This window comes from Ricinus communis, chromosome 2 (genome assembly GCF_019578655.1).
Source record: "Ricinus communis isolate WT05 ecotype wild-type chromosome 2, ASM1957865v1, whole genome shotgun sequence".
NCBI lineage: Eukaryota > Viridiplantae > Streptophyta > Magnoliopsida > Malpighiales > Euphorbiaceae > Ricinus > Ricinus communis.
The window spans coordinates 13,388,783-13,414,567 of record NC_063257.1 but is presented as its reverse complement, the minus strand read 5'-3'; the positions used below and the strand labels follow the sequence as shown (position 1 = coordinate 13,414,567).

Below are 25,785 nucleotides of genomic sequence, written 5' to 3'. Positions count from 1 at the left end.
AGAGCGACCCATGAATCCAACTGAGAGAGACCTATATCGAAATGAAACATGTCAATACTGTGGGAAAGCAGGTCATATTGCAAAAATTTGTTGGTGGGTGCCAAAACGTCAGATTCAGAATGATGAACTTCCTCAAGCACTTACTGCTCTTACTTTAGATAATTCAAACTGAGTGGACTTCTGACACTAGGGCCTCAAATCATATGACAGGTAAAGCAGGTATATTAACTAATATTCGTAAATATTCAGGTTCTAATTCTATTATGACTGTAGATGGTTCTTCCATACTTATAACAGGTATTGATGACTCATTTATCAAACAAGAAAAATTCAGCCTTACCTCTTAATGATGTACTTTTAGTTCCTAATTTAACAAGAAATTTACTTTGTATAGTCAACTAACCTCTCAATTTCCTATTAATTATGAATTTTCTGATTTTTGTGTAAAGGACCGGAAAATAGGAAAACCAATAATAACAAGGAGACGGAAGGATGATTTATATGTCTTGTCTAACACACCATAAGTGCATTTTTCCAATCGATTCAAGTCTGGCACAATAACTACTTGCCATCAACGTTTAGGACATCCTCAATTCTCAGCTCTACAATTATTAAAAAAATAAAGGATTGATTGATGTTTTAGGATCAATAAAGTCTGAACATTTATGTGATAATTGTCAGTTAGGGAAGCTTAGCAAATTACCTTTCTTTCGTTCTGATTATTCTAGTTATGGCCTTTTTGAAAAAATTCATTGTAATTTATGGGGACCAGCCCTTGTTTTATCCATTAAAAAGTTTTGTTTTAATGCTTGTTTAGTTGATGATTATTCGAAATATACTTGGATCATCCCACTAAAACATAAATCTGATTTTTTTACTGTCTATTTAATGTTTGAACAATACGTCGTTAGGCAGTTCAATAAAAAAATCAAAATTTTTCATTCAGATGATGGAGGTGAGTTTGTTAATTCGAAATTATCATCTCACTTTCTCTCAACAGGTATCATTCATCAAATCTCTTGTCCATATACTCCAGAGCAAACAGGTATAGTTGAAAGACATCGTAGAATTATTCGTGAATGAGGTATGACCATGTTGTTTCATAGTAATGCTCTTCTCTTTTTATGGGTAGAAGCCTTCACTACAACAGTGTATCTCATTAACCGTTTGCCCTCATTCTCACTTAGATTTGACACCCCATACTTTATGCTACATGGTAATTATCCTGACTATTCATCGCTTTGTGTTTTTGGGTGTAAATGCTTTCCTTATACTTGGGACACACGGAGTCACAAATTTACTCCTAAGTCAGTTTTATGTGTTTTTGTAGGCTATAATGAAAAATATAAAGGATACAAATGCTTTCATCCTACTATTAAAAAAAATTATTTCTTGCCATGTGGTTTTTTAATGAAAATTCCTTTCCTTTTAAGCCTGTATCGAATTCTCCGACTATCTCACGTGTCTTTAATATCTTTGACTCATGGTTATTAAATACTGACACTACTTCTATTTCAGGTCCTTCGTCACCACCAAGTGAACCACCGTGTTTAAGTCCCTTACCATTGATTGCTGCACATAATCCTTCCCCTATGTCTGATGTTTGTTCAACGCCCATTACAACCATCTTCCCCTGCTAGCACAACAATAAATTCTCATAATCCATCCATCTCTCCTGAGTCATCTTTTCCATTGCACTCAGAGTTGACACTATCCACTCAACCAGCACCACCACATGAGTCGACCCAAAGTTCCTCTTCCGCCCAACCTCAATAAGACTTGACCTTCTATCCCATGACTACTCGCTCCAAACTGGGTATTGTTAAACCGAATCCTAAGTATATGTTGACAACCACTTCTTCCACCACCATCCTACATGAACCTAAAAACCATTAAATTAGCCTTATCCCATCCTGATTGGAAAGCCGCCATGCAAGAAGAACTAGCAGCTTTACACACAAATCAGACATGGAGATTAGCTCCTCATACCTCATATATGCATGTTATAGGTTCCAAATGGGTCTTTAAGACTAAGCTTAAACCCGATGGGACTGTCGATCGTCTAAAAGCCTGACTCGTGGCCAAAGGGTATCATTAGATTGATGGTATAGATTACACTGAGACGTTCTCCCCAGTCATTAAACTAGGTACTATACTTATGATCTTATCTATTACACTGGTGAAACATTGGTCAATACGACAACTTGATGTCAAAAATGCTTTTTTGCATGGTAATATTTCTGAAGAAATATACATGCAACAACCACCAGGTATGGCAGACTCCCAACACCCTAACTATGTCTGTAAACTCCAACGTCCTCTGTATGGCCTCAAACAAGCACATCGTGCTTGGTTTGACAGATTTAGTGCCTTTCTTCTTAAATATGGGTTCTTTTGTAGCTTAGCTGATCCATCTTTATTTATTTTTCATTCTGATCATGGTTCACTTATTCTACTTCTTTATGTAGATGACATACTTCTCACAGGATCAACTTTTGAGCTTGTCACCTCCTTTATTCATCTTCTCAGTACTGAATTTTCTATGAAGGATTTAGGACCGATTCATCATTTCCTTGGTGTTGAAATTGCCCACACTCTTACCGGACTGCACTTGTCTCAATCTCACTATGCTCTTACCATTCTTGAATGCTCCAATGTGGTTGAGTGTAAGCCTATGAGTACACCGCTAGAAATACACCCTCCATTCTCATCTATTAATCCTCTCCTTGATGACCCCAGTCACTTTCGAGGCATTGTCGGTGCCCTTCAATACCTTACACTCACTAGACTAAACCTTTCTTATAGTGTTAATTATGTTTCACAATTCATGCATGCTCCTACTCTTGCTCATTTGAAATTGGTTCGACGTATACTTCGATATGTTAAAGGCACGATTAACATTGGGTTACATCTTTCTGCCCATATTACTATTAATCTTTGTGCTTTTTCAGATGCTGATTGTGCTGGCTATCCTACCATAAGGCGATCCACTACTGGCTACTGTACCTTCCTTGGAACCAATTTGATTTCATGGTGTGCCAAAAAGCAACATACGATCTCCCGCTCTAGTACTGAAGCTGAGTACCATGCCATGGCAAACACTACAGCAGAAATAACTTGGCTAACTTACATTCTTAAGGATCTTCGTGTTCCACTCTCTTCTACTCCCATACTCTACTGTGACAATCTTAGTGCTCTCTACATGACTATTAATCCTGTGTTCCATGCCCGAAGTAAACATATTGAGTTGGACTATCATTTTGTGTGTGAACGTGTTGCACTTGGATTTCTCGTCACTAAACACGTCTCTACTGGCAAACAAGTTGCTTACATTTTTACAAAAATCCTGTCTAAGGCTATCTTTCACTCCTTCTATACCAAACTTTGCCTCCAACCTCGGCTCGATTTGCGGGAGGATATTAGCAGAATTCCAAGCTGTACCAAAAATCAAAATTATCAACAGCTTAAATGTGAGTAATTTGAGTGATACGGTGTCCCATAAATCGTGGAGCAATAAGGATGAATCTACTCACATTGACAGCCCTGTTAATGGAAATATTTTAGCTGATAACAGAATTCAAAATGTAACAACTTCAGCTCAAGATGGTAATCTAGCCAAGAAAGGTTACTCAGTTGACTAAATCAATTTGCTGATCTCATAGATAATTATCTTGCTGATTTTGTGGAATTTATTTTGTTGAAGATCCTTATTTATTCGCTTGTATCAGTCTTAGCTTTTTTTTTAACATGAGAAAAACAAAAGAATATCAGTAAATAATACATAAGAATTTTCTTGCTTCAAATTTTCTCTCTTCCCACATAGTTGACATTGTGACTTCCTATTATTTCCAGATTACGAGCATCCTCTACCTCTTCCATCATTAGATCCACGTTGAAAAGATCCTTTGCCACTAGTAAAGCCATAATTTCCTCTAGAATAAGAAGAATTACCACGACCTCTAGAATTAAGAGAATTATATTAACCATAACCATTCCCTGAATTACTACAAGTAAAATTAGAATTTGCAACTATAGCAACAAGAGCAGATGGTGAGGAATCAAGATTCTTGTTATGCTTTTCAATGTTAGACTCTTAACCAATAAGTAAAGCTTCAACTTCATCTACAGTAAACTGTTTAGATCTGGTTGTTGACGAAATTGAAAATGCATCATACTTAGAAGAAAGTCCATCAAGTATTGCATCAACATGTAAATTTCTGTTAAAGCATGTCCAACTGAGGCCAAAGAATCAACAGTAAATTTAATCTTAGAAAGATATTCATCTGCTCTCATAGAGCCTTTCTTGATGATCTGTAACTCCGTTTTAAATTGACTTGCCTTTACACGAGTCTGAAAAGCAAAATACTGCAGCAGCTTACTCCAAACTTGTGCAGATGTATCACAACCAATCATATGAGACAGCACTAATCTGACATGGACGAAAGAAGCCATGACATCAACAACTGATCTTATTGTTTCCATTCCTCATAAACCTTCAAGACTCGATCTTCTGGTGAAGAAAAATTCTCAGGGATTGAAAGATCAAAAACCAATTTTTGTAAGCCATAACCTTTAATGGTTGAGAAACATGATGTTTCTAGATGAGAAAGTTCTTGCTATCAAGCTTAACAGACAAAAAGTATGAGAGACTAAATAGAGTAAAGCGCTTACTAGAATGATCTCCCTCTACGGGATCTTTTTCTATGTTTGCCATTAAAGAAGACAAAGAAAGCTCTGATATCATAATATGATTTAGAGAGAAATGTAGAAAACTTTAAAAAGAGAGAATTGAGTTAATGAACGTATTCTATTGTAATTAATGACTAATGATAATTTACAACTATGTAAATAGCTTTGACTAACTTATTAACTAACAAAACCTATAGAGAAAGAACATGTGTCCCATATAGTACAAGCTGCTATGCTTGACACAATTTGACCCACACTAACCATCTGAGCTACTAACTCCTAACAAAAGATAAGGAAAGGATATCATTTTATCTTGTATGACTATAAATCCAGCCAGATAAAATATATTTTATCATTTTTATTTTATATTTTTATGTTTGGTATTTATGAATTAAATAATATTATATATTTTTTTATAGCAACCGATGTGTTTTGATGACATAAAGATATATGTTTCAAAAAATATACTATAATATAAAATATAATTAAAAATATATAAAGATATAATTAAAATAAAACTAAGAAAGCCATTCAAGGATGCTAATAAAGATAACAATTTTGTATTTATAGCAGCTATTTGAATTTCTATGACAATAAAAAAATGAATAGAGCTAAATGATGAAAATGATGCTATCATAATTTCATTAAGAAAAATGATATTAGAAAAATATGAAAAGAATACAATAAAATATCAATTAAAAAAATGATACTAAAAGAATACCAAAAAATATCAATAAAATATTAAAAATATATAATAGTGCAATTCTAAAAAAAACATGTATAAATAATTTTTTTTCATATCTTAAGTCGTTCGGTCGTAAATATAGAATTAGTCAGCCCATATCTGGTATACTTGTAAAAAATCTCTAAAAAAACCTATATTAATTGATTTTAAATTAAATTGTTAAAAGAAACATATAGCTATAAAATCTTAAGAAAAAACAAAATGTTAGAATGAAAAAAAATATAAAAGCATATTATATATTGTTTATAATTTTTCTTAATGATGGAAAATAAGGGAATGGCATCTCTCATATAAATTCCAGATTTTTTTATATTAAATTTAATGACTATCATGGCAGAATAAAACCCAAGTAGCATTTAAATGTGGAAAACAAAAAATACAAACAAATTTGACATATATCTAAGTAAGCATTTAAATATTAGAAAAATAATTCTTTAGAATGACATAAAATATTTAGAGAAAATTTCATTGCACACTGTTTTTTGAAAAAAAAAATCTTTTAGTTTTACGGTTGAAAAAAAATTATTTTTATGATTTTTTTTAAGTTTTTATTTATACCGTTTTTTTTTCAGAATTTTGTCAAAAAAAAATATTAAAAATATACTTAAAATATACCCGAAGAATATTATTTTAAATTTATATTATTGTGATTTCAGTTTTTATTTTATATCTTTTCTATTTTTTTATAATTTCATCAGAAAAAAATACTAAAAGTATACCTTCAAAATACCGAAAATTTATTTATTATAACTTGTGTATTATTATGAATTTTAATTTTAGAATACCATCCAAAAAAGATACTATAGGTATTACCTATAAGATACCAAAAAATTATTATTTTAACTTGTATTATTGTGAAATCAGTCGAAGAGATAGATTTATCATTTTTATTTGTCTTTATGTTTGGTATTTGTAAATTGAATGATATTACATATTTTTTATAGCAACTAGTGCGTTTTGATGAAATAAAGATGTGTGTTTCAAAAAATATACCATAATATACTAAAAATGTATCAAGTGCCGTTCAAAATAGATAAAGATATAATTAAAATAAAATTAAAATAATTATTTAACGGTAACAAAAAGGAAACTATAATATAGTTAAAAAATCATATAATAAAATTTTAAAAAATATATATATAAAAATTTCTTTTAAAAAGATAAAAAAAATTGACCATAAAAATAACAATTTCACTTGCTTTCCCGTACTTTTATAAAAATTCCAAACATTTAAAGGTTTAACAAACTAAAGTTGAGAGATTCAGTATATTTATTATGCTTATTATACTCTTAATAAAAGTTCGGATAAAGAATGTAGAGATGACAAAACTAAAGATTTAAAATTTCTTTAAAATACAATGAAGATATTAAGATCCAAAGCGAAAAAATTCAAGAATTTGCAGATCCAAACTGGGATTTTCCAAAAAATTAAGAAAAAAAGTGAAGAATTTATAATGCTTAAACAGAATTAAGTTTAGGAAAACAAAATTATAAAAATAAATTCAGCAATAATAATAATGGGAAGAACACAGGGAAACAAGCTCTTAAGAGACATCAAGTGGAGAAAAATCAAGACATCTTCCCTACAATGGAAGATGATGATGATAGCAAAATCAAGACATCTTCCCTACAATGGAAGATGATGATGATGAGTAGAATAAGGGGAGTAGGGTGAGCCAGAGACAAAAGAGGGTGGATTGCTGTTAACATGAGCCCTAGTTGGAGTAGTCCTTGGGTTGACAGGGCTTCTTGATCTGGACATCATGCTGTTATGACCATACGCCCTGTCGCCACTTCTTCTCGGTCCTTTCTCCGCCCACTTGAGCTCTGCCTGCTTTACAGTGCTTGGATACCTTGAACAACACCCCACCATCCCTGCCCTTTGTATGTACCTATCAACATCAACAGAATATTCCATTCATAAAATCTTAATTTATTTTATATTATTATTTATAATTAAAACAATAATAATAATATTATAACACGCAAATAAACGATTAATTTTTATAATATTATATTTTTTTATTATCAATAATAATTAAGCAAAACTATCTGATAAAAAAGGTTTTTCGATTAAAACAAGAGAATTGTTTTAATCTTGGGTCAATTGGTCCCACTCGTCCTCTGTTATTTCTGCCTATATACTATACATTCTTATTCTTATTATTGCTCTTGACAATGAACCAACTCATGCATTACATCCTGACCTAACTTCGAACATTGTCTTCTTTCCGGATTCATAGTCTTAGGTAAATTTTATTCCTTACAAAAAAATGACAACTACAAAAAAGAAGTGATATTTAGTTTTATATTTTTTTACTTTAAATGACGTGCTATCTGATATTAGATGTCTGGAAAAGATTTAACTCAAACTTAAAAATCCTTTGATTAAAGTATTTTGATGATATTATATTTTATATCGATCGGCAATTAATTATTATTTTTTTGATCGCAACAAAATAAATAACATATACCATAAAAACATATTAAAATTTAGTTTATAAATAAATCGATCATCACATCAATATATATATATAAGTTTAATAAATTTGGACGGCATTTCTTTTAATCCGAATTACATACAGAATATTGGTTCAGGACACTTGGACGGCAAAGTGAGATAACTCCTTGGTCTATTTTAGAAGGATGAGGATAGAATCTGTGCAGATACATATCTAACATTTTATTATTTTCTATTTGAGATTGATCGATTTAAACATGGAATTTACTCTTAAGATAGTCTCAAAAAAATAAATAAAAATTTAAAAACCATAGGTTAAGGAACAAGATAAAACATTAGCTTTTATTTTATTTCACATATCAAAACCATGAATCTGAACAAGAGAATTCCCTGTAGCTAGCAACATATTTAATATTCAGCAGATACTTATATAATCTGTAGATACTTATATAATGTGTATGTGTATGTTACCTTTGGCTGAACCGTCTCCCTAAACACTGGATACATTTTCTTCCTTCCGACATTTCTCCCATTCCTATGCCCACGCAATTCCTGCAATATACTCTTCCACATACCTATGTATGCATACACATGAAGGCTTGCTTAATTACCATGAACATATTCCAATATAGACACAAATATTTAGTGATGCAAATGAAGGAAAACTGTTGATGTACCTGCATTCTTCGTGATATATATATATATATATCGAGAATATTAAATAATAAGCATGATCTTTTAAGATATTATTGTATATTTATATTTTTTTTATATCTACCAATAATATAATCGTCAAACATCGAGTAATCATGTGTAAAGATAAAAATCGTCAAACATCGAGTAATAAGGTGTAAAGATGAAAATTTTCTGAAAATATATTTATGATGGATTAAGCTAATAATTCTTTTCTCCATACTTATAAAATTGTTGTCATTTTTCTATCTTTCCATATATAACTAAAAAAATGGAACAGATTTTTCAAGAATCTCAGGAAATTTAATCTGTTTAAAACTAGCAAGTCTGCTACAATTCAAAAATCGTGTTTCGGTCTTTTTGAAACTTACCAAACATCGGTGCCTGAAAATATAGATGTAAGTGGAGCAGACAGTACAAATATTGGAGTGCGGGATCCCTGGCCGGCGAGATCTTCCACCTCTTTCTTGATACGTGGAATTCATGCTCATGACACTCGTATCATCATAAGCCCTGCTACTCTCAACTGACTGCCTAAACTCTGCATGGACATGGTGGCTTGGAGGATCACCATAACCATATAGACGATGGTGATGAGCATGCGAATCATGCATGTCTACCACATCGTGGTGGTTGTGATGGCGGTGGTGTCCTTGACCTGATTTATGGGACTCACCATGGTGATCATCTAGGTGATGAGAAAGATGATGGTTATGATTCTTGGATTCTTGTAAAGCTCTATTGAAGTCAAGGCTAGGCAATTTGTTTAGGGGAGAAGCTTGTTTAAGGGACTTGTTTTCTTGAATTGTTTCCATTGTTGTGGATTTCTTCTTTTCCTGTGCATTTTCTTGTACATTTGCAAGGTCTTGGAATGTGAGGTTCACCGAATCATCTGGGATTCCCAAGTACAATTCTTCAAGCTCCATTCTAGCCTTTGCCAATGCTTTCAAGTCCCCCATTAACTTGTTTCTCCAGAGAGAGAGAGAAATGGAGGAAGAGTTGAGACAATTGTAGGAAAGAAGGGTGAAAAGAGGGTTTACTAGGTTCCGTTGGAATTGGAGACGATTATAAGAGGCCAACATGTTAGGCCGGACTTAAACTATGTTCAAGATTATATCAAAGTAAATAAATCACACCATTATGATATATGACTAGCTTTGAATTTTTCCTCGACTTCTATTATAAAACTATAAGTAGTAGATATAGTTGTGTGATGATAAAATTGGCAATAGTCCTAAAAGAAAAAGAAAAAAAAATTAATGGTAGAATGTCTTTAATATTTGATAAATATGGTAGGGGACTAATGAAATGAATATGAATTAATAGAGATCATTGTGATTGATTTAAATGTAAAAAAACTTATTTGACTCGTCTAAAATTCGATCTGCCTAAATTTGTATTTTTATAAAAAAATAAAAAAATTTAAATTCAAAATAACTGGAGACCAGAATCACCTGCATTCAAAATGACTCATGCCTGAAATGCCATAAGACATCACATTTGAAACTAGAGCAATCTCAATAACTTTAATTTAATAATTTTAACCAAAAATCTGACACTATCGAAATTTAAAACCTATATAAACCCGATTTAAAATATAAAAAATATGTCCCAAATATGATTTAAAATCATCTTTTGTGAAAATCTAATTAATATATATATATATATATATATAGTAATAACTTTTAGTACTTTTTTATATTTATTTTATTTTCAATAAAATTTTGAGTTTATTTCACTTTCATCTGGAAGCCTTTTGATCTTTTAATAATGTTGCTTTGTGAATTTTTAAATTATTAGATAAAACAGTTATTTGAATATAATAATAAATAAAATAAACAACAACCTACAGATAAAAAATTTAATTTTACATTTGTTATTACAATTTAGTTTAATTGCTATCATGAATTGTTTTTAAAACAAAGAAAGAAACATTAAAATTTAGTGAATGTTAAGTAGTAAGTGCAATAATGTACATAAAATATATGCTTTTATTTGATTATATGTTCATAAATAAATTAATTAGAAGTAAATTGAACTTATCTTGATAATTAGATATATTCATAATTTTACTATCGGTTATTAATCAATGAATCAAGTACATATTTAGTAATTGATAAAACCGATGGAGTATTTGATTAATACTTTGGCTAATTAATAAATTCTTAGAATCTATAAATGATGATATGCAATTTAATACATCCTCCATTCTATACTAACTACCAATTTTATTAGCTCACTTGGATTAAGAAAATATTTAATAGGTTTAATTATAGAAAAAAACTAGCTAAATTAGATTAATAATTTTATAGATATTATAATATTTATTACACGTATCCCAATATAAGGATAAAATATGAAACAAAATTAATGTTGCATTGGATACATAAAAGTGACAAATAATTTAAAATTTTCTTATTTAAAAAAATACAGTCGGTATAGAATGGAAAGAATAGTATTTTAGCTAGCTTAATACTTACGCTTTTCGCGGAATTTAATTAAATATTTTACTGATAAATTATATATTTTTATTTATAAATTAATTTTATATACATATCTTATAGCTAAACTTATTATATCTCATATAATAATTATATTAGTCAATTATTGTAATTTCTAACATAAACTATATAATTAATATAGCATATATATTAAATATTTCATATTGTTATTAGTTTAGATGTCAAATATAAATATAATAGATATCCTAGCATATATAAAGTAGACATTGTGGCAATGAGTTGACTAGTTCCAACTAATTTTTAAAAAATAGAAAAATAATTAAAATGAATTATTTTATTTTATGAGTTAGAGTTGGAACCGATAGTTTTGTTTCTAGCTGAGAAGAAACCGATCTTGAATCAATCTCCTAATTCTGAGATGATTCCAGTTTGTTTTAACCAATCTGGTTCTATTACTCAATTTGTAAATTATTGGCTCAAATAGTGAAAACTAAAATAAATAGTATGAAGATTTATGAAATATAGAAAGAAATAAAAAAAGTCATACTTAAGCTCTAATTTTGTTGATAATATAAAATATGCATTAACAAATACAAATAACTATTCATTACTAATAATTAAATTTCAGTAATATAAAATAAAATAAAAACGGAAGTATAGAAGCAAAAAGAGAAAAAAAAAAAAAGAGTTGATATGGTTTAAGAAAAAACTTAAATAGTTTCAATACCTTCTTTTTAAAATAGAGTTTTTTATTTTCTTTTTAAGGATATTTTAGATAGAATCATAAAATTATATAATGTTTAAACTTTTTTCTACAATAGAAAAATAAAAAATCATTGAAAAAAATAAAAATTGTAGATGAATACGAGTTTTAAATTTAAATAATTAAAAAGTAAAAAAAGACAATTAGACTATAGCAAGAATATATAAAATTTATTAATGAATTCAAATTAGTAAATAAAAATAAAAATAAAAATAAATATATAAAATGAATAATTAGATTTAAAATAAAATTTTATAATATAGCAAAAGATACTATATATAAATAAAAAAGTATTGGCTGCTCTATTATCGTAATGTTTACATTTATATACATTAGAATAACTATTATATTTATATTTGACATATAGAATAATATCAATACGAAATATTTAACATATATACTTCATTTATATAGTTTATAGCAGAAATTATTAATAATTTAAATAAAAAATTAATTGATATAATTATTAGCTATAAAATATGAATATAAATATATAATTATTAACAAAATATTTAATTAAGTTCCACACAGACCATAATTTCTTAAGAGGGTGATTGGCCAATGGATGCACGACATGGGAATTTTAACCCTGATTTGATTTGGCCGAACCATTCACATTTGCTGGGCATATGCACAAAGTCTATACGATAGATTGCCACCATCATTTTTTCCGCTCAGGTTCTGACCATTACTCCAAAAGTACAGGGATGGTGACTCTCCGATCTCAACTTTTTTCTTATTTTATTTTCTAGATTTCAAAAATCACTTCTAAATATAAAATAAATTTAAGGAAAAGCATATCTAAGAAAATAGTTTATTAAAAATTAAAATTATTATTAAATAAAAAATTCTAAATTTAGCTTTTCAACATTTCATACAAACCTAAATTAGAATTTTCTTTAACTATATTAAATGATTATATGCATTTTATAATTCGATAGGCAATAAATATAGATAAGTTACCATATTAAATATATATACCACAGTAAATAAATAAGTTATATGTAAATTTAATTATTTTATATTTTAGTAGAAAAATAAATGGTACATAATTAATTCTATAAAATGAATAAAAACATATTATTTATTTATCAGTTTTGTATGTAATTAAAAATATAAATTGAAAATAGGTAAAAAGATTTTTTTAAATATATATTAGGTAAATTTAATGAGTGAATTACATAGGTTAGCATGTCTTTATGTAATTACTAAAATTTTGCGAATGAGTATATATTTTATTTGTAACTTGCGTATATGTTATTAATTAGGAAAAAATAAGGATTTGTTGGGTAATCGTGAATACCTAGGGAGAGTGGTAAGTAAACAATGTACTCCAAACAATAGAATACAAAGATTAAAAGATGAGACTTTCGCTGTAAACGCGTATACTAAACGCGGCCAAGAATGGGACAAAGGGGAGGCCGGACCATTTGTCTCACTTGGGTGGAGTGAATTTAGGTTCATGCATGCTATAACAAATTAATATGCCAATTACAAGTAGTCTAAGACAAACAATTAAGATAAAATATTTAGATAACTGTTTATTCCTGGTAAATCTATGGAGAATATCAGAAGAAAATAAATAAGAACAATGATTTTAACTTTTAAGGAATTGGGCACAAGATAAAATTGATGGAAATCTTGATTCTATGTTTCCCAAATGAAATTATGGTGTTTGGTTTCGAGATTAGTCATTCCTTCATTTGGGTGACTTAGTTTTGTGTTTGGGCTGACTCTCTTTGTTACTTATTGAGTAGCAGTTTTAAGAATGGCATACCATAAAGAGGAAATTACATTTCTTATGCTCTTTGTAGTAAAAACATTTCTAAATCTTTCTTTTTTGTTAATCAAGCTAATAAATCAAACTATATTCAAGTTCCCATTCAGCTCAATAAAATCATCAAGCTTAAAACTGAGCTCAGCTCGATTAACCGAATAAACAATCTATAATTAAAAATAAATTAATTACATAAATTATTATTATGATTTAATACTAATCATACTTAAAATATTTTTTTAATAATATGAAATTATATATTCTATGTTCATTAATGTTATTAAACTCTGTATTAAATACTCAATTTAATTATATATGAAAAAGTTACGCATAAAAATATTATCACCCACTTTAAAATTATTATTTATTTAATTTAAAAATCAAGTCTTGTAAATTTATTAAGTCAGAAAAATTTAAAACATTATATAGTTACTTTGATTGATTTCTTTTTGCTGATTTTTTGGTTGATGTTAAAATGGGTATAATTTATATTTGGCTGATCTTTTATTTATTATCTAATCCATATTTTTTTAAATTTTAGTTTTATTCGTTAATTCTTTTATTTATTTAACTAGATAATTTTATTAATGTTTAGTTGATGTTCAGTTCATTTTTTATATATGTGAAGGATTATCTTCAATTTTTTTCTTACACTATAATTTAATTGTTAAAGAATATTAAAAATATTAGAAATTAGCTTTTTTATTAACAAAGTTATGTTATAAATAAAAAAAGTAAATAGAAATTAATGAAGACTTAATTAAATTTTCATAATACATCATTGGCATCTTCAGATACAATGTGGGAGAAGTCTTCATCAAATAAAATACATTACTATAACTACATTAGTACAATTAGTTGAAAACTATAACAATTATAAAAAAAAATATTATCTTAATAATTATAAAAAAATTATTATCTTAATTATGAGAGAACATTAATAATAGCAATTAATTAAGAGAACTTAATAATAGCAGGTGCAGGAGAAAAAGGCATATATATATATATATATATATATATATATATATAGCAATGAGAAATGCAAGGCTGAAAAGAAACCACTGAATGTGGTATTAGACTTATTTTACAATAAAATATAAATGAATAAACTTTATTAGTTATCTTAGAAAATAAAGAGTGGTTAAAACTGAAGGAGATGAGAAATCCAGCCCTTGCAAACTCTCATAATAAACGTAGTATGCAACCATAGCTCTTAATAAATTAGATGCCAACATTAAATTAAAATCAAATTATTTATCTTTTCTTTCTTCTATTATTGTTTTTTTAAGATTAATTATAAGAAATACATAAATAAATAAATAAATAAAGTTAAAAATCTTGGAAGTTAGTGCAAGTGTCACAATTTATCACTCTACTATGAAGCATGCATAGTACCATGTCAACTGTCAGCTCTTAATTTGGGCTAACCATACGTGCATTGCATAGTATTATAACTCAAACTTTAACTTTGACGTGTTGTTACAGAGGAAAAGGGGTGAAAATGCTGTCAGCATTCCTTGAAAAGGCTGCAAGGAGGAAGAGAAAGAGTGGAAGCAGAATCAAAGTACTTCTGCAAAAAAATTTAGTGTGACAGGTAGATTTTGCCATCGAAATATTCATAAACATCTAAAATATTTTTTATATATTTATTTTAATTATTATTTTAAGTGCTAACTAAATATTTAAATAACATTGAGAGATATATTTGAGTATATTTAATATTTTTATTACTCATAAATATATCAAATTTAAACATAAATCTGAAAATTTAACTTTTCTATATTAATATTTTTGTTTGATTTTTCTCTAGGGTTGAACCGGTCTAGACCGATGATTCCAGTTTAAGGCTAATTCAAATTCAATATAATTACCCTTAAAATTTCGGGCTGGTTCATAGGCTTGGCCTTTGACTAAGGACCCTACTGGCTAGGATCAGTTTGGTTCTGATCCTTTGTTTCTGCTCACATTTCGAACCGGCCTTTAGCCAGGTTTAAGTTTCATCAACCTAATACTTCACCCTGTTGTGTTTTTATATTCTTTTTGAAAAATAAGGATGGTTCTTTATGCCTTTGTATTGACTATAAAAAGTTGAATAAGCCAAACATATATAATAAGAACCCACTTTCTTGAATTGATGATTTATTTAATCAACTTCATGATGTTATATTCTTTCCAAGATTAGCTTACATTTTGTGTATCATCGATTGAGGAAAAGCACGAAGAATATACCTAAAACAACATGTCGGACCTGCTATGGTTATTATGAGTTTTAATAATGTCAATTGGACTCACTAATATGCCTGCAGCCTTTATGGGTTTATAAATAGGGTGTTTAGCTATTCATGGATTGCTTTATTATTGTGTTCATTAATGACATCTTAGAATATTCTAAATGGCAAATAGATTGATGTTGCCCATAATGTGTCTTGAACATTCATTATCGAGGTACTGCATGTTATTATCGGTAGTGGAATTCAAGCACACGTATAAGAAAAAGTTAATCACTCAACTTTAGGCATCCAAATTGATAACTGAGTGTTATATACGGAGCAAGAATATTCGAGAAAGGCGGGATTGGCCAAGTCTAAGTCCTAATAGGAATACAAGTCTAAAGAAAACCAATCATCATCGGACTCTACTTAAGTGATTTGATGCGAAAAGGATACCTATACACAATTAGAAAGACCAATCTTGATAGGATTGATTATTCTCTTTATTATTTGTCTTACTCCTAGTAGGAGTAAAAGACCTTCAGACCCTATATAAGTGGCTGAAACATAACACATCAAGTACATACTATCTTCTAGGACTAGACATTCTCAACAATCTTAATCTCTTTACTGAATTAGCCATCGGAATGAGTAGTCAGACAATCCTATCTGTTACTCCTCTAATCTCTCTTGCAGATACTCTAGGGGTCAACTAAGGAGATCATTAGTGGTAGCTAACTTCATTAACTAGTTATCAATTGGTACCGCATGTGGGAAACTTGAGTATAAAGCATTTTCCCTACCAATTCAAGCACAAGCAAATAATGACTGATCAAGACACTAATGTTATTCCTCTAAGAACTGATACGACTGGAACTCCACAAGTTGATCTTTCAGTATTTAAAGGAGCAATGTCATCAAAGCCTATAAGGAGACCTTTGTTTCACAATAATTTTGCTCTAAAAAAAATATTCAATGGAAATTTATCATGAAGAGGAACACCTCTAGTGCAAGACTTTGCAACATCATTGAACAAAGAGACGAGACAACAACCATACATGCCTTTACCTCAGGTCCTACTTTTTTCAATACTGGTAACCTCAGGAGTACCTCATATATGACCATTAGGCCCACCTCAGTGTCCATGGCAACCAACTTCAACAGATATTGTAAGTCCCTATAACCGAAAAGTGGAGCATATATGAAACCATTATAAGAACATATTAACTTAAAGCTTAACAAGACAGGCTATGCCTATCTCTCAGGTAAGCACTAGCTGAACACTATTGTTACTAATCAAACTTTCGAGATCGGAAGACCACTAGCATTGCAATTCCATAACAAACATATGCTAGCCCAGATAATCAACTTTAGAACTGATCTTATAAAAGAAACAGCCGATCAAGGGTTTTAGAAGAGCAGAGCTCAAACTCCCAACTCATGACTCAGATTGAAGAAATCATCAAAAAGAGGATTACATAAGCCTTCAAAAAGTATCGAATTAGAAGAATTATGAGAGATGAAGTAATCTCTAAAGGAAACCTCTGTGTCCGAGCATTCTAGCTGAAGACTACCCAAAGAAGCTCAGATTACCACCTTTGGATTCCTATAACAGGCTAAGGGATCTACAAAGCCATATATCAAATTCACAATCAATATAGGGCTATGCATTGCGTTAGATCTAATTCGGTGCAGGATTTTTCCAACTACCCTGCAAGATAATGCCCAAAAGTGGTATAAAAGTCTACCAAATGGTTTAGTATACAAGTTCCAGATACTTGCTAACCTTTTCAAAGCTAGATTTATTAGCAGAATCTCCTTTAAGAAAAGGTCAAATGATTTAAAGAATTATATTTAAAAAAAAGATTAAAGCCTGGAGGACTTTGCAAAAAGATTCAAGAAAGAGGTTGTCCAGTTGGAGGAGCCTAACCAAGCCATAATAATTAATGCAATGATAAAAAAACCTACATGAACAAGTTCAAAGATTCCTTAACAATAGATCCACTAGAATTATATGTTGAACTCATGGACCGAGCTCATAGTTTTATCTGACTAGATGAGGATTACAAAATTGGAAGAAGAACCAATCATAAAGATAGACCAAGGAGCTAAGTTTATCATCCCAAAAAAGAAGCCAGAGATGAGAATAAAAAGTCTAATTCAAGAAGTGAAGATAGGGACTCTGCCCCTCTTGACACTTCAATGGTAATATTTTACTTTGGGTTTAGGAGAATGTAGAAGATAGAATATCCTAGACCACTGCGAAAGCAAAATGCAGATGTAGATGCTAGAGATAAGCTGATCAAATAAAGGAAAAAAGCTTTGCTCCAAAGAGGTAGATCATTATTGCCAAAGAAACTAATCTTTTTGCTTATGCAATTGTTGAAACATATGCTTTTAAATTAGGATATGATGGTGTCAATTAGTTAGATATACTTCTAGGATATAAAATGATCCTCGGAAAAAAATTCTACCATTAAAAAAGGATATTTTTGCTATTTTATTAATAAAGAGATTTGAAGATACTTGATTAATCAAGGATTCTTATTAAGAATTGATTATAAAATAGCCAAAAAAGTCTTACAAAAAATATGAAAAAAGTTAGCTTCTAAATAAATATTTGCTAGATGACAAACTATATTATCAACTTTTAATTCTACTATTGAATATATAAAGAGTGAAAATTAGGCATTGTCTAAATTTCTAATTATAGAGTTTTTATAGGGCGAGTCATTATCATCATCATCAATAATAAGTTCTTAACATAACACCATATAAATCATCTTATATTACAACACCATATCCTCAACATAATGTTATGACACTATAGATTATCTTACATCCAATAAGGTGTTATAGACTTTTTGCTCCAAATGTTAAGAAATCTCTATTTAAAGAAATACAAAGTAAAAGTATAACAATAAGAAGAAATGAAGACTTAACAAAAGATCTCAATCAAAGAGCATGAGAGTACCTTATTAATTATAGCATTCTACACAAATACTGAATGGAAAAACAAAATAATACTATAAAGCTATACTTATAGAAATAAAAAGTAATACTTATAGAAATAGATTTTGCACTTATAATGCATAATCAGAAAGATGCTACATTTCAAATTAACTATATTAAATATCTTTTCTAATAAAGTTTGCATTTTGATTCATATAAATTAAAATATTTTTAAAATATAAATATATACTCCCAGACATACTTATCATGACTATATTAAAACACCAAATTTTATATTGTCAAAATGACGAATATATTCACACTTAGTTTATACAACCTAAAATTTAAAAAAGTACTAAATTGGTTCAAAAATTAGTTTTAGATAGGGAAATTATCTAATGAGATTTTCTACCCTCTCCTGAAAGAAATCTTTATAAAAATTTCTTATATAAACCAAAATGTTGCACAAAAATAACATATTTTGTATTTTGTGATTTATTTAATGAGATTTTCTACCCTCTTATGAAAGAAATCTTTATTAATTTTTTTATATAAATCAAAATGTCGCTCCAAAATAATATATTTTGTATGATTTATTTATTCACACATGGTTGTTAGATGATCTTATATAGTACAATCAAAAGATAAAGAAGAGTATTAATAATCTTGGTTTAAATACTATTTTGCCTCTTGAGATTTGGTCTAATATATAAGTCAGTCCTTATATTTTTTTAATTAATTAATTTTTTTTGAGTTTTAATAAAACTAATTATTACCACTTCCAGTTTAGTCAGAAGACTAAACTGGTGATTTCAAATTATAATTTGATCTTTGAACTTATTATCAAATATCAAGTTCGTCTAAAACTAATTTTATTATCAAATTAGAGTAAAATCTTATTCTTAGCATAAATTAGTTTTAATGTCTAATTAAAATAATTAATTAATATTTTTTAGTTGCTTTAGTTTTTTCTTTTTTAATATAATTTAATTCAAGAAAAATTTTAACATTTTAAAACTACATATATTTACAACAATCTTATTAAATTATTATATAAATTTTAGTTATTAATATAAAAAATATTTCTAGTAAGAAATCATTATATTATTATTTTTATTATACATTATAATTATACAATAATAAAGTAAAAATCAAATTAAAGAGTCATGTCTTAAGATACCTAAATAATCTAGACACCAATTAGCTTTACAGAAGAAATGTTGAAGTTAACTGTAATACCCAAAATTTTTCTTTAATAAAGATAATATTAATAATAATTAATAAATGAGTTGTTATTTAAATTAAATTAATTTTATTTTTATTTAGTTTAATTTGGAATGATTAATGGAAATTTTAATGTTAGACAAATAAATGAGTTATTTTCTATATCCAATTAGCTTGAATTTTAAGAAATTAATTAAGTAAACTATTTGAGAAATAAATTATATTCTTGGTCATTCTAAATTTTCCCCAAATATATATATATATATATATATAAAATTATATATTGGAAGAATTTGTAAATGATGTTTTTATAAAAGAATTTTTTTGGGGAAATTGGTATTTTAATTAGTTGGTGGTATTAAATTTTAAGTTGGAAAATATTTAGTAAATTGATTATTTAATTTAATTATGTGTTAGGACTAAATTGGAAATTTATTTTGGGATGAGGATTAAAAGTATAATTTTATTATTATGGAGTTTTAATGGAAATTTGTATGTTTGGTATTTTTGTAAATAAATATGTCGGCCAGGGGTATATATGTAATTATGTATTTTTAATAATTCTAATTTGGCCCAAATTAAATAGTTAGGGCTTAATTGAAAGGCTAAAAAGAAGTTTATGAGTTAATTAGAAATTTTGCAGGGCGAAATTGCAGTAATTAAAAAAGTTGAGGGACCAAAAGGTAAGAAAGAAAACTTCAGGGGCTAAATGTCGATATTGAAAGAAAGAAAAGAGAAAAGAAGATCGGGGGAGAGAGAGAGAGAGAGGGAGATGGCCAAGAAGAAGAATGGAGAAGGCGTCGTCACGGGCGCGAGGAGGAAGGCGAACAAAGCTTCCTTTCCACCGTGCGTCTGCTTCCAGCATCGGTTGCCGCTGGTCTTGGTAGCAATCGACTCCCTTCGGTCTTAGCTTTGTTTTGGCAGCGGCGATGTCGACTGTGGTGACCGAAAATGGAAGTTCGCGGTGGAGAGAGAAAATAGGGGCAGCCAGCGTTTTTGGGTTTTTCCAGCGAGCTCCGGCGAGCTATGGACGATCGGAGGGCGTATCCCGACTCTCCTCAGCTCAAGCTTCGCAATGGCACCGGTTTCGTGGCGATCGGACTCCGTTTGCAAATTGACGGCTAAGATAGTTCGTAAATCGCTTCGGATGATCGGGGGTCAGATCGGAAAATCAGAAGCTGGAATCGTCATTAGCGCGTCGTTTCGAGTCCGATGATATGTTCGGATCGTCGATCGGACTCCGGCGGCTGGAGGCGAGTCGATCGAGCGATCAAGCGTCTCGGTAATTTTCTCTGGCCGTTGATTTAAGAATTCTTTGATTTAATTTATGCTTGTTGATTTATGTTGAGTGTTAGATGATATTTGTGAGTCAAAAATAATATTCTTTCGGTGTCCGGATCTTATTGTTCTTCATTAAGATCCCGCAGTCGAAGGTTTGAATTTGTTGTTTGATTAAGAACATCATATTCTCTTTTCTCTATCTTTTCTTCCACTGAATTATGTTATCATTGGTATCAGAGCTGTGTTCCTGGCACCTCTCAACCATGGCAGAAACTCGAGCTCAAGCTTTGTTGAAGGAATCCACTTGCCGCAAAATGGAGGAAGCGTTGACTGTCAAATTGGTGGAATTAATGGATGACAGGTTTGTGAAGATGGATGAAAAGTGGGATGGCAGGTTCGCAAAGATGGATGAAAAGTCGGATGAAAGGCTTGTAGAGATGTTTGAGGCAATTCAGATGTTGTCCACTGGTCTAGACAGCTCTTCGCGTGATCACAATCGAAATTCACCACCGATCCTGCAGAGTCAAGATGTTGTTCCGATTAGAGGAAGTATGGCGAGGGAAGCAATGGCAACGCGTACAGGAACTCAACCTCATTATTCAGGTTTGACTCGTCTGGCTAAGTTTGATTTTCCTAGGTTTGATGGCGACAAGGTAAAAGAATGGTTATTCAAAAGTGAGCAATTCTTTTTACTGGATTGTACTCCTAAGGAGCTCAAGATTCTGTTAGCTTCTATGCACTTTGATGGTTCAGCTGCCAATTGGCTCAAATCTATTATGCTATCTAGTAATGGAGTGATTGGTGATTGGAAGCATTATAGATATCTGATCTTGGAAAGGTTTGGTGAGATTTTAGATGATCCTATAGCAGAGTTGAAAAATCTGCGAGAAATAGAGGGAATCGGGGATTATCATGACACGTTTGAATTGATTCAAACTCGAGTTCAACTCCTTGAGGATTATCTTGTTAGTGCCTACTTAGCAGGTCTACGTGTGGACACTCATATGCATATACATATGTTTCAGCCAAAGACTGTGAGGCAATGCCTAATGCTGGGCAAACTTTATGAATCAGCTCATCCTAAGAAATTTTCAAGTGGTTTTGGGGCTGTTAAGAGCAGTATGGGGGGATACAAACCTAATACTTTTGCAAGAAGGGAGGGAATTGCAGAGAACAAACTTGTGGTACAACCTAAGGGAACTTAGAGTGTTGGAAGGAAGTTCTTGACTCAGGAGGAAATGAGTGACAGGCGAGCAAAAGGGCTTTGTTATTTCTGTGATGAGAAATATTCTCCTGGTCAATAGTTGCAGCACAAGAAAACACAGCTATACATGATGGACATGGAGGATGTTCCTGTGGAGGAATCTATTACAAAAGAAGTAAGCAGTGATGAGGAAAAGGTTAAAATCTCAGTGAATGTTGTAGCTGGTGTTTCTGGATATAGAACTATGAGAATCAAGGGAATGAGTGGAAATAGGAGTCTTTTCATATTGATTGATTCGGGAAGCACACACAATTTTATTGACAAGAGGATGATTGAAAGGTTAGGGTGTCAACTGAGCTCTATAGGGGTGACCAAAGTGACTGTGGCTAATGGAAGTTCACTAGACGTGGTGGCTAAGGTTGAGAATTTCAAGTGGCAGTTTCATGATATGGCTTTCCAGGCTGATTTTATGGTTATCCCTCTTAGTTGTTATGATATAGTCTTTAGGATACAATAGGTGGAAACCCTTGGTCCAGTTGTAAGGGATTTCAAGAAATTGTCAATGGAATTTAAAATTGGTCACAGGAGAGTAGTTCTGAATGGAATAAATTTTGGATCAGTAAGAGAGATCAAAGCCAAGCAAGTTAATAAGCATTGGGATCAGAATGCTCAGTTGGCTATGATATGTGTAGAGCAGTGGGATACAACTGGTGATAAGCTGGAACTGAACATGCTGGAAGCTACTAAGAGCTTGCAAGTTCCTTATGTAGGAATCAGGCAATTAATGTTGGAATTTGATGACATCTTCAAAGAACCTTTTGAACTGCCTCCTTTAAGAGAGAACCATGACCATAGAATTCCCTTGTTGGCAGGTGCTAATCCAATCAATCAAAGACCCTATAGGTATGCTCTCTATCAAAAGGATGAGATTGATAAAATGATCAAGGAAATGCTTCTCTCTGGTATCATAAAGAATAGCTCTAGTCCTTATGCTTCACCAGTGCTGTTGGTGAAAAAGAAGGATGGAACTTGGTGCCTATGTGTGGATTACAGGAAACTCAATGCTGTCACCGTGAAAGATAGGTTTCCTATACCATTGATTGAGGATTTAATGGATGAACTTGGGGGATCCAAAGTGTATTCTAAGATTGACTTGAGAGCTGGCTATCATTAATTCAGGATGAGCAAGGAGGATATTGGCAAGACAGCTTTCAAAACTCATAGTGGTCACTATGAATATGTGGTGATACCTTTTGGTTTAACAAATGCACTTGCAACTTTGCAGCATTTGATGAATTCAGTATTCAGAGAATTTCTCAGGAAATTTATGTTGATTTTCTTTGATGATATTTTGATTTACAGTTCTTCTATGGAAGAGCATATGAGTCATCTCAGGTTAGTATTTGAGCTAATGCGCCATAATCATTTTTTTACTAAAGCCAGTAAATGTGCATTTGCTGTGGATAAGGTTGAATACTTGGGTCACTTCATTTCTGCTCAGGGAGTGTCCACTGATCCTCAGAAGTTAGCTGCTGTCAAAAATTGGCTATACCATAGAATTTGAAATAGTTGAGAGGCTTTTTGGGCCTTGTGGGTTATTACAGGAGGTTTGTTAGGAATTTTGGGACAATTGCCAGGCCTTTAAATCAATTGCTTAAGAAGGATGGGTTCCAGTGGTCTGATGATGCTCTGACTGCCTTTGAAGCTTTGAAAACTGCTTTGTGTAAAGCACTTGTCTTAGCCTTACCAGATTTTAACAAGAGGTTTATGGTGGAGACAGATGCCTGTGGCCAGGTTATTAGAGCTGTCCTTATGCAGGAAGGACACCCTTTAGCATACATCAGTAGACACTTGAAAGGGAAGCAATTGCACTTGTGCATTTATGAGAAGGAGCTTTTGGCAGTTGTATTTGCTGTGCAAAAGTGGAGACACTATCTGTTGCAAGGACATTTTATTATCAAAACTGACCAGAAAAGTTTGAAATATTTGCTAGAATAAAGGCTCAACACATCAGTGCAGCAACAGTTGCTTCCTAAACTGTTAGAGTTTGATTATGAAATACAATATAAACAGGGAAAAGAAAACCTTGTGGCTAATGCTTTGTCGAGGATGGAGAATTTTGAGGTTTTTGCTTTAACTCTATCTACTTTCCACTCTGATTTACTCAAGGAGATACAGGAGAAATATACTGCAGATGTGGTGGTATCTCAACTCATTGAGGATTTGAAGGGCAATCCATGGCTAGGAGGCACTACACTTGGAGCAATGACATATTGAGGAGGAAAAGTAAATTGGTGATTGCTGATTCTGTGCAGCTCAAAGACAAGTTGTTACAGTGGCTTTATTGTTCTGGTGTGGGAGGACACTCTGGTCGAGATGCAACTATGCATAAGGTCAAATCAAAGTTCTACTGGAAAAGGATGACAAAAGACATCCAGACCTTTATTCGCGCTTGTGTGGTATGTCAACAGAGCAAATATGACACTTCTACATACCCTGGGTTGCTTCAACCACTGCAAATTCTTGAAGCTGTGTGGTCTGAAGTGTCAATAGATTTCATTGATGGTCTTCCCTTGTCATTTAGCAAATCAGTTATTTTGGTTGTTGTTGATCGAATGAGCAAGGCAGCTCATTTTATGACCCTTACTCACCCTTATACAATAGCTTCTATAGCACAATATTACCTGGATAACGTCTTACAAGCTTTATGGTCTTCCTCAGTCTATTACAAGTAATAGAGATGTTTTTTTAAGTGACTTTTGGAAAGAATTCTTCACTCTTCAAGGGGTTGATATGAATTTCTCTATAGCTTACCATCCTCAGACTGATGGTCAGACTGAAGTGGTCAATCGTTTCCTGGAAACATACTTAAGGTGTATATGCAGTGATCACCCTCATTTGTGGAGTAAGTGGCTACCCTTAGTTGAATATTAGTACAACACTTCCTTCCATTCTACTGCTCAATTGACACCTTTTGAACTGGTCTATGGTCAACCTCCTTCTACTTATCTACCCTACTTGCCTGGTGAATCCAAAGTGGACGTGGTGGCCAAAAGTCTTCAAGAAAGGGAGCATATGATTCAGTTGTTGAAGTTTCATCTCTTAAGAGCTCAGCACAAGATGACCCACTCTGCTAATCAGACAGGTCTAATCGAGTGTTTGACGTTGGCGACATGGTATATGTTAAACTCCAGCCTTACAGACAGTAGAGTTTGGCTTAACGAAGTAACAACAAGCTTGCTCCAAAGTACTTTGGTCCTTTCAAAGTGCTGGATCACTGTGGGAAGGTGGCTTATAAGTTAGAACTACCTCCTGAATCCAGAA

General features: G+C 31.0%; 2 protein-coding genes across 2 annotated transcripts; one reads left to right on the top strand and one right to left on the bottom strand.

Annotated features, from left to right (window-relative positions):
• Positions 1-2,158: 2,158 nt before the first annotated feature.
• On the top strand, positions 2,159-3,478 carry LOC107261632 (uncharacterized mitochondrial protein AtMg00810-like). The gene has a single exon (XM_015722227.2). It carries the CDS (start codon positions 2,159-2,161, stop codon positions 3,476-3,478), a length of 1,320 nt encoding a protein of 439 aa, XP_015577713.2.
• Positions 3,479-6,546: 3,068 nt separating this feature from the next.
• On the bottom strand, positions 6,547-10,214 carry LOC8281997. The gene is made up of 3 exons (XM_048371137.1): positions 8,960-10,214; positions 8,367-8,470; positions 6,547-7,326 (listed from the first exon to the last, which is right to left on the bottom strand). The coding sequence occupies exons 1-3, from the start codon at positions 9,668-9,670 to the stop codon at positions 7,062-7,064; spliced, it is 1,080 nt and encodes a 359-aa protein (XP_048227094.1). The 5' UTR covers positions 9,671-10,214; the 3' UTR covers positions 6,547-7,061.
• Between the last annotated feature and the right edge of the window lie 15,571 nt (positions 10,215-25,785).